A 14,399-nucleotide genomic window follows, 5' to 3' on the forward strand; every position below is an offset into this window, starting at 1 on the left:
AAAATAAACCTCTAAAGTCTTATAAGGGGACCCAACTCAAAATACCAGCAAATTTATATGTTCATATGAAGTCAAACAGCAGGAAGATGATGCATTCAAATTCATTTTTATACTTTAACATAATGCATTTAAAGATTGCTATGCAGTTAAAAGCACTTGTTTCAGATCTCTTTTGAAACCAAAGATTGAGCATATGACATTAGTTCAAGCAGGCCACTATTGTCATGTCTCTTTATGGACCCCAGGAAGAATAGTCATTGCTGCGGTAACAACTAATGAGGATCCAATATAAATAAGTAAATAAATAAATAAATACTGTGTTGTCTTTGAAGCCTGCTCTGCTCTCTGGGTTTATTGCTGCTTCTCTCCCTGCCTCAGGCTCTCCTTGTAGGCACAGGAAGATGCTTACCACATGGGCTTGTGGAATGGCGGGGGGGATCCCAGAACAGCCACACCGCCATCAATAATAGCAAAAACAAAAGTGTCTTTTGCAGTTTATCTATGTGAAGTATGTTTAATAATAACAGAAATAATAAATAAATAATTGTGCAGTATGAGAATTTCAGTTTGAGAAGGAGACCATTCCAACTTTTTTTTTTTTTTTTTTTTTTGCGATAGAAAAACTGAATAAATTTAGTTTTGCTAACTTTGGTAGCCAATATTATATAACTGTTAGAAATGTAGAGATAAACCCTACTGTAATACTGATCCATGAAGTTTTTTTCTTGACAAATTGTGTCTTACACATTGTAAAATCTCAATTTAAACTAATTTATTAGATTAGATTATGATATATGCTTTTTCCAACAGGGCTTATGATCAGTAAGAACACGTAAGAACTTAACATATGAAACATGTTCAACCACATCATTATCTATGCAAATTGGCTTGATATTACCTGAGATAGGTTTGCAATTAGGCGTGAAGATTATGTAAGCGTTCTTTTTAACATTAAGAGATTCTTTATTGCACTTGAACCATATCCCATTTAAAAATGGTTTGTTTAAACAATCAACTTATGTTCATCTTTACCCTTGATTAAAACATTAGTGTCATCTGTTTATAGTGTGGAATGCCACACCGCCTGTAACTGTATGTGGAACAGAGCTAACTGTATTTAGCTCTGTTCCAAACAACATATTGTTTCCTGTTAAGCAGGTAACTTCTAAACAAACCAGGCTCAACTCCAGGCACCCCATAAGCCTTTAGCTTAGACCACAACATGCTCTACAGTTTTGAAGGCTTTAGATAAGTCAGTCACAACTAATAACAATTCCTTTTGATCTAAAGCTGTATATTTTGTATCAGTCAACTGGATCAGAGCCATAGAGGTGGAGTGATTTTCACAGAATCCATACTGATAGTGATATAGTAAGTTTTTGTCCTGGAAGTGTTTAAGAAAATCTATTGTAAACTATTTTCTCAAGCATTTTGGAAAAACAAGGAAAAAATGACATTGGTCTGTAATTTGCAAACACTGACAGATCATCAGTTTTGAATACTGGGATTATTTTGGCCCATTTTATTTGTCTGGCATGACACTTGTTTGGGCATAGTGGCTGTAAAAAGAGGAAAGGCACTGCTTCACCATTTTCATTTCACGGTTGTCATGACCAGCACCAGTTAACTATAAACTTGATACAATCTCACAGATTTCTTTCTAACTCTCAACATGTACTGTCTTTGCCTCACTTATGTGCTTTGCTATATCAAATTTCAAGAGACTTATTTTAAATAAACCCAATATTTATCTTAATAAGCCACTGAGTGGTGAATTGGAAGAAGTTTCAGGTGCATGTCCAGCTCAGAAAAAATAACCAATGACCACGCAAACCATAAGTGTGTAGACAAGATCCATACTTAAATCCCGTGTTGCTGATTCCAGTATTCCACACAGATATGTTTCATCACTTTCCATACATAGTGATAAACCATAAATAAACACAGACCAAACTTAAGACACTCTTAACACCGACAAGTTCAAAAACTGCGCTCATTCATACACCTGGCTCTAATCAGCTGGAGCCTTGGCTTTATCCCCACCATGAGCCAAGATTCAACCTGGTGTTCAGGGTTCAAATTACAGACAAATATGCAGATATAACGACAACAGATAGAATAGACACATTAGCTCAATGAATATTGAAAATCAGAGCAATCCCTGAGTTCATAAACTGTCTACTGATAGTGTCACCTGGAAGCTTTAAACTCTGTAAAACAATTCCAGTAAATATCCTATCACCATAAAACATTATTCATTTTTTTCTTCCTTACTAACCATCACAATTATTTTTTGCAGGCGGAGAAGTTGTTCAAGACGTGGCAGGATAGCCAGCAGGGAAACATTGGCAGCAGAGCAGGGACCCCAATCCCCCGCCTTCAGGGTTCTCCTCTCGCTGACCCCCCTGCAATCAAAGAGCTGCTGAGAGCTGAGGTCAAGATGTTACTACAGACGCTCCAAGACAGGGTTGGCAGAGGGGGAAGGTAGGTGTGAGATCTCACATATATATATACCTTCACTCTACAGCACATTTTTGGTGAATTATTAAAAAGACTGTTTTTTGACCTTATGACATATTGACTGAAAACATTATATGGTTTTGATACATTACTACTTGTGAAGCAGGAGGTAAAAGATGTTCTGTTTGTAAAACCGGAACTTTACAAGCAAAGCCAAGACTGATAAGAGTATCAAGTTTAATCCAAAACATCTGTAATGCATACAAAAAACTTTCTATATCTTGTTTAAACTGTTTGAAAACTGTTAGGATTACATGCAGTAATATAAGTACTCAACTAAAGAATATACAGTACTGTGCAGAACTTTTAGGCATGTTTAGGCCAAAATTTAAAGCTGAAGTAAGGCATAGATGAAATGAGAAAGCTCTTCTGAGGGCACCATAGGGTGGAGAGAGGGATTGACACAACCCAGGTAGTGCTCTGGATGTCCTTGCATATTACCAGGTGCATAGAATAGTAACATGTCAAAAAAATAACAAAGTCTACACTTTTAGGGTACTGTAAGGGTTGGATGTGGTGAGCAAGCATGGCCTAGGGGGCCGTCTGGGCAGGTAGTAGAGTTGCAACTGGCTCATGGTTGTACTGTGGATGTCCCAAGGGCCCAGCAACCGCTGGCAGTTTCCAGGTGTATCACCAGGGGTGAGAAGGCCATGCCATCGAGCTTGGCCTTGACTGCAGAGTGACACATGTGTTGACATGTGTCAGCTTGACCCTGTGATGAATTCTTAGGGCCCTACATGCCTAAAAGTTACGCACATGAATGTATAAACATTACAGTGTAAATGTTTCCATTTTGTGCCTTCAAAGTAGAAATACAAACTGAGAATGTTAACTAGCAGTTATGCAAGATTAAAAAACACAAATATGAATCTAGCCTTTCATACAACAGGTTTTGCCTTTATTTAAAGAGGAGGACAGTGGATAGAATCATAAATAGGGATGAGACATCTGATAAAGGAGCCACAGGCCGGTCTTGAACCCGTTTTTACCTGTGTACATGGCTTGACTGAACCACTAGGCCATTTTAGCATCCTGTTTAACAGTTTTTAAAGATGTAGTTTTCACTGAAGAAAAAAACACCATATTTCTTTTGAGATGTGTCATCTCAGTGTTTCCAAACTACCTTCAAGAACTTTACTAATGGAGGAAAAACACTCAATGATGAAGGCTTTAATAAATATCACATAAATGATTTCAAGCACCTTAATGTTACATTGATGAAAATATTATATTGTTAAAGCAACTAAATACAAACATAACTAATTAATGACAAGGAGGCACACAGGTATCTTTAGTTTTCTAATATACTGAAACCTTGAGAAGGGGTTTAGTTTTACACAGAATTACTAACTGGCTGACTATGTGCAAGCTATCCCTGATTGGTTGTTTGACTAAGACATCGTAAGTTATTTAAAAAACTAAACAAGAATCAGACACTCATTTAGTCAAAGAAAATGTTTAAATACACACTGCTCCAGTCCCAACGGGTCTGTGCATAAATACATAAAATGACACATGCTCTCACAGAGTAAAAACAATGGAGGAATACACAAACAACATGACTGATTTTATTCAAATTGTGCTTTATTTTGAGTCATTTTGGACGGATGCGTACTTTATCCCTCTGCAACTGTTTAAAATTACAAAGAGAAATGGTTGTATCAATCATACATCACGATCACGCTGCACTCCCTTGATATTCCTCATATACCATATTTATCTATCATATTGTTTAATTTGTTTGTCTTTTTTCTATCAAGAAAACAGCGCGTCATTGGTGTGGACATGTACGTTAAGACCCTGCTGTCACATTCCTTGCGTCATTTCCCCCTGACAAAGAGTGCTATAAAATGCTATATTGTTCTTGCATGGCAGTTACAAATGGGATGGAAAGAGGAGGAACAAAGGTTTTTGGACAAGGGAAGTTGCAAACTGGGTTGGGAATTGTTCAACAATGGGACAATTAAAGGAGGGAGACTTCTCTGCATTCCTAAGCAAAAGCCAACTGGCCTGATTTTTAAAGGCCCATTCACTCCTGGCTTAATCTTTTAAATATTTTTGTTTGTTTTGTTTTTTGAGTAAGTCTAATACTCATCTTAATCGGGTTTACTTGTTTGTTCATGTTTAAAACTCTTTAGTAAACCTGGCCTTAATCAGTCCCTTCCTTGTTTACAGCTAGAATGCAATAAGGCTTTGTACTCTGTATCTGTTTCTTTATTAGGCAAAGTCTTCAGGGAGTTATAAGCTCCTCCATAAGTGGTGTTATTTTCTGAGTGCTTCTGGGTTTTAATGTTTACAGCTAATCTTACAACTCAGGTCAGAAATGAGCTTGTAGGAGTTCATGATGTATCCATATTAAGGTATCATAAAAGCTGTTGGCAGAATACTGTTGGTCAGTAACTCTGCACTATATCTTTACATTTTGATAATAAACTACACTGTAAGATTGTTAAATATTTGTGAGGATATACAAGCATGTGAGTGTGGGAGCGCCACAGTATGTGTGAGCTCGTAACTATCCCAGCAACAAGCTCGCTGCTGCCAGGAATGCTGCCCTGTGTTTCTTCTCAGAGGCATTTTAGAAAAAGTACAATGTAAGAATGACTGTTCACTGGGTTTGTTTCAAACCATTTAATGATGATCAATGTGTTACCTTCTTTTAAACTGAGATTTTCTTTTTGATCTATTGCTGGTACTTTTGTGTCATATAAGGAAAAACGCAAGAGGTTTGGCATTATTTTTTGATCAACTGATCTAAAGCTTCGTAGTTAAAAAAAAGCATTAATTCAGTTTCCCATCAATCTCAGATATTTCAGGCTGATGTGTGCCTTCAGGCTCTGCTTTGTGTACTTAAAATCAGGTCCAGATAAATGTCAGGAAACTCAATTTGCGCCCACATTTCAATATCCAAGGAGTAGGAAATTGTGGATCTCTGTCAGGTTCAGATATCCCAGATTTAAGCAGATTTTAGTCTGTTTTTCTCCCGTTTTCACCTGGTCATCATAGGGCAGACTTCTGTGTTTTGTTTTGCAGCCTGGAGCCAAGCAATCGTGTCGTGCACTGATGTGACATTAGTGCAAACCCCTATTGTTGTGTGTGTAGCTCCACCTTTTTGGACTGGACAGGTAAGACTGGTACCCCTATGGAAGGGTGCCAAAAAAGTGGGACGGTACAGGTTGGTTTTTTGGGACCCTTTCCAACTTTTGCTCCATGGAAATGCGAAAAAATGCATGCCGTGCTGTACCAGACTGAACCAGACCGCTCAGTGGAAACGACCTATTTGGTTACCAAAGGGGCCAAATAAGGTAAGCATAGCGTTAGTTCATGTAGGACATGGTAGTCATACACCCAGCTGTGATCAGCTCACAGCCAGCTGATCCCAGCTCCCACAGCCAATCACAGCTTTTTCTCTCAACACAACAGTTTATTCAGATATGACGTACCTTTCACAGATCCCTGCTTGCATTAATGCTTATGCACAACTCTGCTGCTGGCAAAGCTATCCTCCACCACCCCAGCCTCCTCCTTTATAGCATAAAGCTTGTTGCACCCTCATATTCAGATTTATGCTACTCCATACTGCTGAGCTCAAGTCCCTTACTGGAGCATACTTACTACCTCATTTTGTTGTCGCTCTGATTGGCCTGTAATGAATATAACAGTAAGAAGGGTTGTCTAATCACCTTCCGAGAATTTTTGGAAGTCCTGCCATTTCCAAACTCTTTGTATGGGAGGCTTTCTAGATGAATGTGAAATATGTCTCATGCAATGGATATATAAAACAGTCTATCTGGTGTGTCAGGTTAGGGCAGCTGGGCTTGGTTGAGGTTCCTGAAGATGCTTTAGCTCTGCACAACTGAAGAAACCTTTGTGAGGGAGAGGTAAAATATTTTCAAGAACCTAAATGAAGTCCTGTGGCCTTTTTTGGATCAAGCTTTGGACATTAAGCAAAGCTTTGCAGCAATTAATCCAATATTTGGTGAAGAATTTCACTTAAAACAACAAATGTGAAAGTCTTGATGGATAAAAAGTCATATTTACTCCCTTGGAACCATGATTTTCTTATAAAACATCAATCCAGTACAGCTGTTGAAAGTTTTATTTAGTGCCAAAGTGGGAATGTATCCCCTGAGCCAGGCAAGAGATGAATGTCCTCATAGCATGCACTAACAGTTGTCATAACTTCCCCCAATATATCCCCCTGCCCTGCAAAGACTAAGATGGTCCATGCATCAAAAGGAATACAAAATGTATAACATAACCTCTGGTGCTTGTTATAACAGCCAAGTGGGCAGGGATTTATTTTAGGGAAGTCTCACTAGATTGTCTTTTAAGCCAGGATGACAGCGAGGTCTGATGCTTCAGCTTAGACTCCAATATCCAAAAAAGCCACAGGTCTTGTGCCCCAAACAGTGCTGTGCCTTATTAAAATGTCACTGAGCAAGATACAAACTGATGCCTTACTTGCTCACACATCAATTCGCTCTTGTAAAGCGCTCTGGCTCGGATATATATGGATTTTAAAAAAGTCAGATTCAGAGGGTGAAATACAGCCTATTGTCTGCTATGAAGACCCAGAAAGTATGGGTGCCACACAGACTGTGCCAGCACGAATCGCTTTTCCTCTTTGAAGTTGGCTTTGGTACACTTATTGACCTTAATGCATGGTGTATGTGGATGTGTGTGTTTCGGCCCTTTGATCATTCAATTAGGCTTAGTCCCGAGAGTGCAGCAGCTGAATGGTTTCAGGAGTAAAGTGAACACACTTTTCCCCATAACAGCTTCTAATAATGCTCCACAACCCTCTGTTTGTCAATTTGGTTCAATTTATCACGCTTTGTTGGCATGGAATTAAAGAAAATATTGCCAAAGCATCCGGATAGACTCTAGCGCCTTTCTCTCTTTGTCTTATTCCCGCTGGAAATTGTTTGCATTAACTGAGTTTATCAAACATGTTAAGCAAGAACTGACTGATTTGCTCAACAAAAAGGGAGTTGTAGTAGCTCTCATTCCTACAGCAGAGTTTTACTGTGATTGGAACCATTTGTATGTGAGAATGAGGGTGTGAGAGTGGGTGTGCACCTTGTAAAAGTCAACTGATTTATCTTATTGGCCGCCTCCTGTGTGGTCCTGATGCCTTCATCTCCCACCCAGCCACACACCCTTGACAAACACACACACACACACACACAGCTCCAAGTCATTGTCTAAGTGGCTGGAAGCAAGTGCATCTTCTCTTGCTGCCACTATAACATTAAGAACGATCACAATGTCACACCACCTGCTGCTGTTGCCTACACCATCTGTCTCTTCCTTTTCTCTCAAGGATCATTCAGAAATATAATGTTCCTGCTGCTTATCTTTGCCTCTCTGAGATAAGTTTAGCTTTTATTGTTTCATATAGTAAAGTGAAACCAGGTCTAATAAAAGAGTTCTTGTAAATGCACATTTAATAGACTTTGTTTGAGGTAAAAGCGCCACAAGATCAACCTGCATGAAAGAGAGACCTTATCAGAATTTCACTCAGTCAGTTTTATTCTTTTATCATATTTCATGCAGATAAGTTCAGCTGAAGGTGCAAATAATTTACTGAGAAACAAATGAAGGGAACAAAATGATTTAGTTCTGCAAATGAAATTTTGAAATGGCAAAAAATAACATTTTAGAGCAAGAAGCCCAAAATAAATATTGAATTAAAAACGTACTTTCAATCTAAAGCAAGACTTAAAATGTTATGTAGAGTTATGTGAAGAATTTGATTTATACTGCTTACAGCAATGGTGGAACCATAGGAGCTGCACAAACAGGAAACTGATGTGTGAATATTCTCTCCTTTTCTCTGCTGTTGTGTCTATAGAGACGAGGAGATGCTCTTTTCTCGATACAAACCTGAGATGGTGGACTACGCCCTGGGTCACCTTGACAGCTATCAAAGAAACTCTATCGATCCAGCAGACTCTGGTTATGGAAGCAGGTAAGTAACACTGAGCTGAACTTTTAAAAATTTTGTTCAGTTCTCAAATAGAGCAGCAGTGGTAACTTCAAATAGTTGACGATAAGTATGAAAGAGCCTTATTTTATTGCCTCACAGTGGAACACCTATGATACAAGGATCTTTCCATTCCAGCCATTTGGAGTTGCTCAGTGTCTATTTCTTTTATATGCTTGTCTCTTTCCTCCAAAAAATCATGACTCATAGTCTATCTTGTTATAAATACCAATTCAGTAATTCTTATTGATGCAGTTCTGAAAATAATAATCTATTTTTAGTAAACCCCCATAGCTACAAATAATAAAAAGTATTCACCCCTTGGATGTTTTACCCTTTTACTGATTTAATAACCAATCATGGTCAATAAAATTTGTTTTTTATCAAAAAAGAAAATTATGTATGATGGCTTGATTGACAACAAACAAATACTGTACAAAAAACTCTTAAATGTCATAATGAAAACAGATTTCTTAAAAGTAATGTCAGTTAAATTAAAAAATATGTACTGTAAAATAAAAAACAGCATAAATATTCACCCCCTTCAAGTCAGTATTTAGTAGATGCACCTCTGGCTTTAATCACAGCGCTAAGTCTGTGTGGATAGGTCTCAATCAAGCTAGCACATCTGGACACTTCAATTTTACTCCATTCTTCTTTGTATAACTGCTCAAGTTCTGTGAACTTGCACAGGGATCGGGCATAAATAGACCTTTTCAAGTCCAGCCAAAAATTCCCTTCTGGATTGAGGTCTGGGCTTTGACTCAGCCGCTCCAGAACATTCTCCTTGTTGTCTTTAAATCATTTCTGTGTAACTTTTGCTTTTGGTTTTGGGTTATTGTCCTGCTGGAAAATAAATGTTGCTGCATTCATTTTACTCTCAACTTTTACAAGCCTTCCATGGCTGGCTGTCAAGAAGTATCCATACCGCATGATGCTGCCACCATGGTGCTTTACAGTGGGGATGGTGTGTTTGTGGTGATGTATGTCTTGTCTGATGGCCAAAAGCACCATTTTGGTCTCATCAGATCACATAACTTTATTCCGCCTGACCACAGAGTCTCCCACATGCCTTTTGGCAGACTCTAGTCAAGATTTGATCTGAGTTTTTTCAACACTCTTTGCCACTCTCCCATAAAGTTTTGATTGGTGAAGAACCCAGGCAACAGTTGTTGTACGCAAAGTCTCTCAAATCTCATCTGCCAAAGCTTGTGACTCCTTCAGAGTAGTGATTGGTGTCTTGATGGCCTCTCTCACTATCCTCCTTCTTGGGGAGTGCCTCAGTTTTGATGACAGATCTTGGCAGTTTTCAATTTCTTGATGATAGATTTAACTGAATTCTGAGGGATGTTCAATTCTTTGGATTTTTTTTTATCCATCTCCTGACTTCCCAATAACCTTTTCTCTGAGTTGCTTTGAGTGTTCTTTTGTCTTCATGGTGTAGCCAGGACTACTGATCTACCAATGATTGGACCTTCCAGACACAGGTGTTTTAATACTACAGTCGCTTTAGACACATTCAATGCACTCAGGTGATCCCCATTTCATTAATTAATAACTACTAGCACAACTGGCTGGACCTCCGTTGAATTTGTTCAGTCACTTTAAAGGAGGTGAATATTTTGCAGTCACTTATGTTACCATACATATTTTTATTTAATTGACATTACTTTGTAGAAATCTCTTTTCACTTCAATATTAAAGAGGTTTTTTTTTGTATTTTGCTATTTATTTATGTTTGCTTCTCACCGTTCTTATCTTCTCTCCTTCAGACCCAGCTCCACCTGTTCAGTCCGGTCCATTGCCAAGGATGAGATCGAGTCAATGAGAGACAAGCTGAACATCACTGGCATTGATCAAGTGGTGGAAAGGCTAAGGTCAGTAAGATAGAGTCAAATAAGAATTACCTGACCTTACTCCAGCCACCTATTTGGGAGTTTAAAAATCTTGTAAAAATATCTAGACTGACAATATGTAAATGATTAAAATTCTTATCTTGGAACAGCCCTGTTGTTACAATGTTAAAATTCAACTGTTGGAGTTGTATTTTCAAGACTGACCAACATGAAGCTTGGCAAGACAGTTGAAAGGTAGAGCATCAATTTATCTTTGGACAAAATGTGTGATGGAGACAGTTTCTTCATTACCTTGAACTCAGTTTGGATGTTCTGTGCTGTGATTTATCATCACTGACCAGATAATATAGCTGTCTAGAATTACTGATGCAAAATAAGCCATGTCTCAGATTTAGTCTGACCCATAAATTAGTCCAACACTACCTGTGACGTAGGCTTGTCTAGGCATGTCTGCTTGCAGTCAGTATAGTCATCAGTTATGTGACACAGTTTTTGATTTTTGATAAGAGAAAAAAAAACATTAAAAATTGTAAAACACCATTATGGTAACAGTGGGGATGCTCCTAGTGACTGCAGGTAAACATCTGCATACTTGTCCTGAACATGGTTGCACATTGCTCTGGATGTACAACCTACATCAGATCAAGTAAGCTCCTCCTTCTTGATGACAGCTATCTACTTTGCTTCTCTATCCAGGCAACAGAGCAAGGAGAGAATGCCTATTAACCTACTAGTAGCAGATAGACACAACATTTAACTGCCATTGTGGGCCTGTACTGATATAATTATTCCTGATTTAGTGCACCAGTAAGTACCATTTAATCATCAAATCCTGCACATTAACATTGTGGTTAGCAGAGACTTTGTTGTTGTACATATTTGTTCATCATCCCATAATGCCACATTTTTCCATGGAAAAACCCTTGGTGTTTTGTGGTGACCAAAGCCCTTAAAGCATAAAGGATCAACAGCATTAACAGTGTGTGCAGAATAAGTAAACAACATATGAAACTGGTACACTACAACAAACAGGTTTTCATCCCCGGTTTGTAATAATAGTTGCACAAGACATCACATTTGGTACAGCTTAAACTGGTGTAAATTCTCCTTAAATGTGTTGTTGTAATTCATGCATGCTCTCTGAGTATGGAAGTGAGTTCCTTTCTTCTTTAATTTTCTCTCAGCTCTGTGTGGCTGCTTCTGTCACCACCCTACCTCCTTCCCTCCTCTCCTTCCTTCATCCCTCTCTCTTTGAGGCCCACAGGGCAACACAATCACTGGGGCCACCTCTTTCTCTCTCTCTCTCTCTCTCTTTTGCTCCTGCTCTCACTCATTTCCTGACTGGACCAGAACAAAAGGCTCCATTGTTAGAAAAAGTGGATCTCAGGGCAGGCAGAAGTTTCCTTTTTTTAAACTTCAAATAAGTGAATAAAGTCTACTTTGGTTATGTAACCAAAGAAAATGTATGAGGGGGACAGAAGGAGAAAGGGGGGAAAGAAAAATAGGACACTGTATCCTCAGTCTGAAAACTGCAGAGGATAAACTCACAGCAGACACCAATCACACCTTCACTGGTGTGGCCGACTTAGTTATGTGATAGAGTCTGTCACAGTGTGCCTTTGCAACATGCAACCACCACACTAAGCTAAAACATGAAAACTTAACAACCTCAGACCCATGCTTTTGTTTGAAATGTATTTTTAGTAATTTGGGAAAATTGGGACTCATTAAGTATAAAACCTAAGCTTTGTCTCTAAACAGGCAGTTTTCTCCCTAAAATGATGTCTGCATGTGAGGAATATAGGTTTATCTTACTGTATAACACAAAATAAAATGTTTATTTCTTCTAGCAAGTTATTCCACAAAGAATAGATTTTATGGCATAAACAGCATAACACATCTTCAGAAGGCCCTGTTTTGTAGAAACAACACATTGCTGAGTAGGTTTTTGACTGTTTCAGTGGTGTGTTGACCAGTTAGCAGAGGAGCAGGAGGAGAAGTTCTTTTTTAAGATGGCCCTTGTCTCTCACTTTTTCTTTTTCTGAATATTTTTCCATTTCTTTTCTGTCATCCTGTCTCTCCAGGTCTATCTTAACGGAGGAGTATGCAGAACTGAAAAGGCTGGTAAAGCATTTTAAGGTAAGAAAAACAGTTTTGAAAAACAAAAAAAATATACAGAACAAATACAGATGGTGTCTTTAAATCTTCAGTCTGAAAAAACAAATACCTATAGCATCCCCAGGTTTATGTTGCTGTGTTTTTAAATGGACTATGAGCAGTCTATCTATATCATTGTATATGAACAGTGTAATAGCCCATAATCCTGGTTTTATTCTTAAATTGATAGGTATGTTAATATAAATACAACAAAACCATATTGGGCCAAATTACTTGTAGTTACATCCAGCTATTTACGGAAATGTAAAGTCATGCTCATCTACTTTTCATTGCATACTGCTGCAGTTGGGTCAAAACCTCATACCTCTATTTTTCATTATTTTATTTTTTCATAAATCAGTGCTGTTGGTCACCCTTTTCATCTGTCAGTGGGTTTCACGAAGTTTAAACCAATAAAAAAAGTGTCAAAAAGAAGTAGACTACCAACATTCAGTGTTAAAATTCATTAAAAAATACCGTGTTTTTATAATACCCTGAAAGTGGTGATTTTGGAGATAGGAGGTTTTGGCCTGACATCAGTGATATGTCACATTACACTAAAAGAAAACATTCAAACTGCCTATCTAATGGTTTTTTACATACTGAACCCAAACTCATCAGTACTTATGCCCCTAGTGAGATTTTACAGGAATTGATGAAATAGCATTTCCTGGTATTAACCACAGTTTACAGAGGACACTAGTTCCAGTTCTTGGGTATAATTATTATTAGTTAGCTCTGGACTATATGCAGGCCAGTATAGTAGCCTACCCGCTTTGTTGAAACCCACTGACAGATGTAAAGGGCGAAAAAAGCAGTGATTTATGAAAAAATAAATAAAACTTGAGAAACATTGATATACAAGGTTCTGGCCCGATACCAGAGATATTTTACTCCAAAGCACGTATTCACCCCTGCACCATTACAGATGCTAGCTATTGAACTTTGTGTTAATAAAAAACTGCATGGGCCTTTCCTCTTTGGCCTGGAGGACTTGACAACCATCATAAAAAAACAATGTAAAAATATGAACTCATCAGACCACAAGACACTTTTCCCTTTAGGTCAGTCCATCTCAGATGAGCTCAGGCCCAGAGAGGTTGATATGTGGATTTTTGCTTTGCATGATAGAGTCTTAATTTAAATTTAATTATGCTGACACTTACTTTATGACTTAAAGCGTTTTCTGAAATAATACCAAGCTTATGTTGTCATATCCATCACAGTATGATGCCAGTTTTAATGCAGTTCCACCCAAACGATCAAAGGTTACAGGGATTCAGTCCTGGTTTTAAGTCTTGCCTGTATATATGGGGATCTCTCCAGATTCTCAGAATCTTTTGATGAAACTTCATCTGGTTTAATTGCATGTTGAGAAAAGTTGCTCAAAACCTGTTGTGGAGAACCTCAAGCCTTTGTTGACTGTCAACAATTGAGCCTTTCGGGTGTGTCCTTTTATACCCGATTGTGGTACTTTCACATTTCCCTATTAATCCACTTACCTGTAGAATGTTCCAGTTGCTTTTTGAACATGTCCCAACTTTTTTGGAACTTGGTACACGCATCAAATTCGGAATGTGTGTATAAAGGCTGAATTTAATTGAAATAATTTTAAAATGAGTTTGCAAATCACTGTAGTCTGTTTTTATTCACATTTTGCACAATGCCCCAATGATTTCAGGGCAGGCTTTTAGTTTTGAATAAGAAAGTTTGGATTCCCTCAGGTAGATCAGCCAACCTTTTTTGGAAGTTAAACACTTCACAGGTTTCAATTAACACAGAAACACTCCCACAAACACTAACTCACTCAAGAAACCTGCACAAGCTCTGCCTAAGCTCTTTTGTTTTCTGTCTGTCTGGCCAAAAGCTCTGCAGCG

At 38.2% G+C, this 14,399-nt stretch overlaps 1 protein-coding gene across 1 annotated transcript in view; it reads left to right on the forward strand.

Annotated features, from left to right (window-relative positions):
- ccdc24 (coiled-coil domain containing 24) overlaps nucleotides 1-14,399 on the forward strand; it is a 32,204-nt gene that overhangs the window by 7,743 nt on the left and 10,062 nt on the right. The window contains exons 3-6 of the mRNA XM_041804164.1: nucleotides 2,300-2,484; nucleotides 8,378-8,494; nucleotides 10,282-10,386; nucleotides 12,450-12,504. Of these exons, the coding sequence (XP_041660098.1) occupies nucleotides 2,300-2,484; nucleotides 8,378-8,494; nucleotides 10,282-10,386; nucleotides 12,450-12,504 (462 nt within the window). The remainder of the gene's footprint in view (nucleotides 1-2,299; nucleotides 2,485-8,377; nucleotides 8,495-10,281; nucleotides 10,387-12,449; nucleotides 12,505-14,399) is intronic.

The sequence above is a fragment of the Cheilinus undulatus genome, linkage group 13 (assembly GCF_018320785.1).
Source record: "Cheilinus undulatus linkage group 13, ASM1832078v1, whole genome shotgun sequence".
NCBI lineage: Eukaryota > Metazoa > Chordata > Actinopteri > Labriformes > Labridae > Cheilinus > Cheilinus undulatus.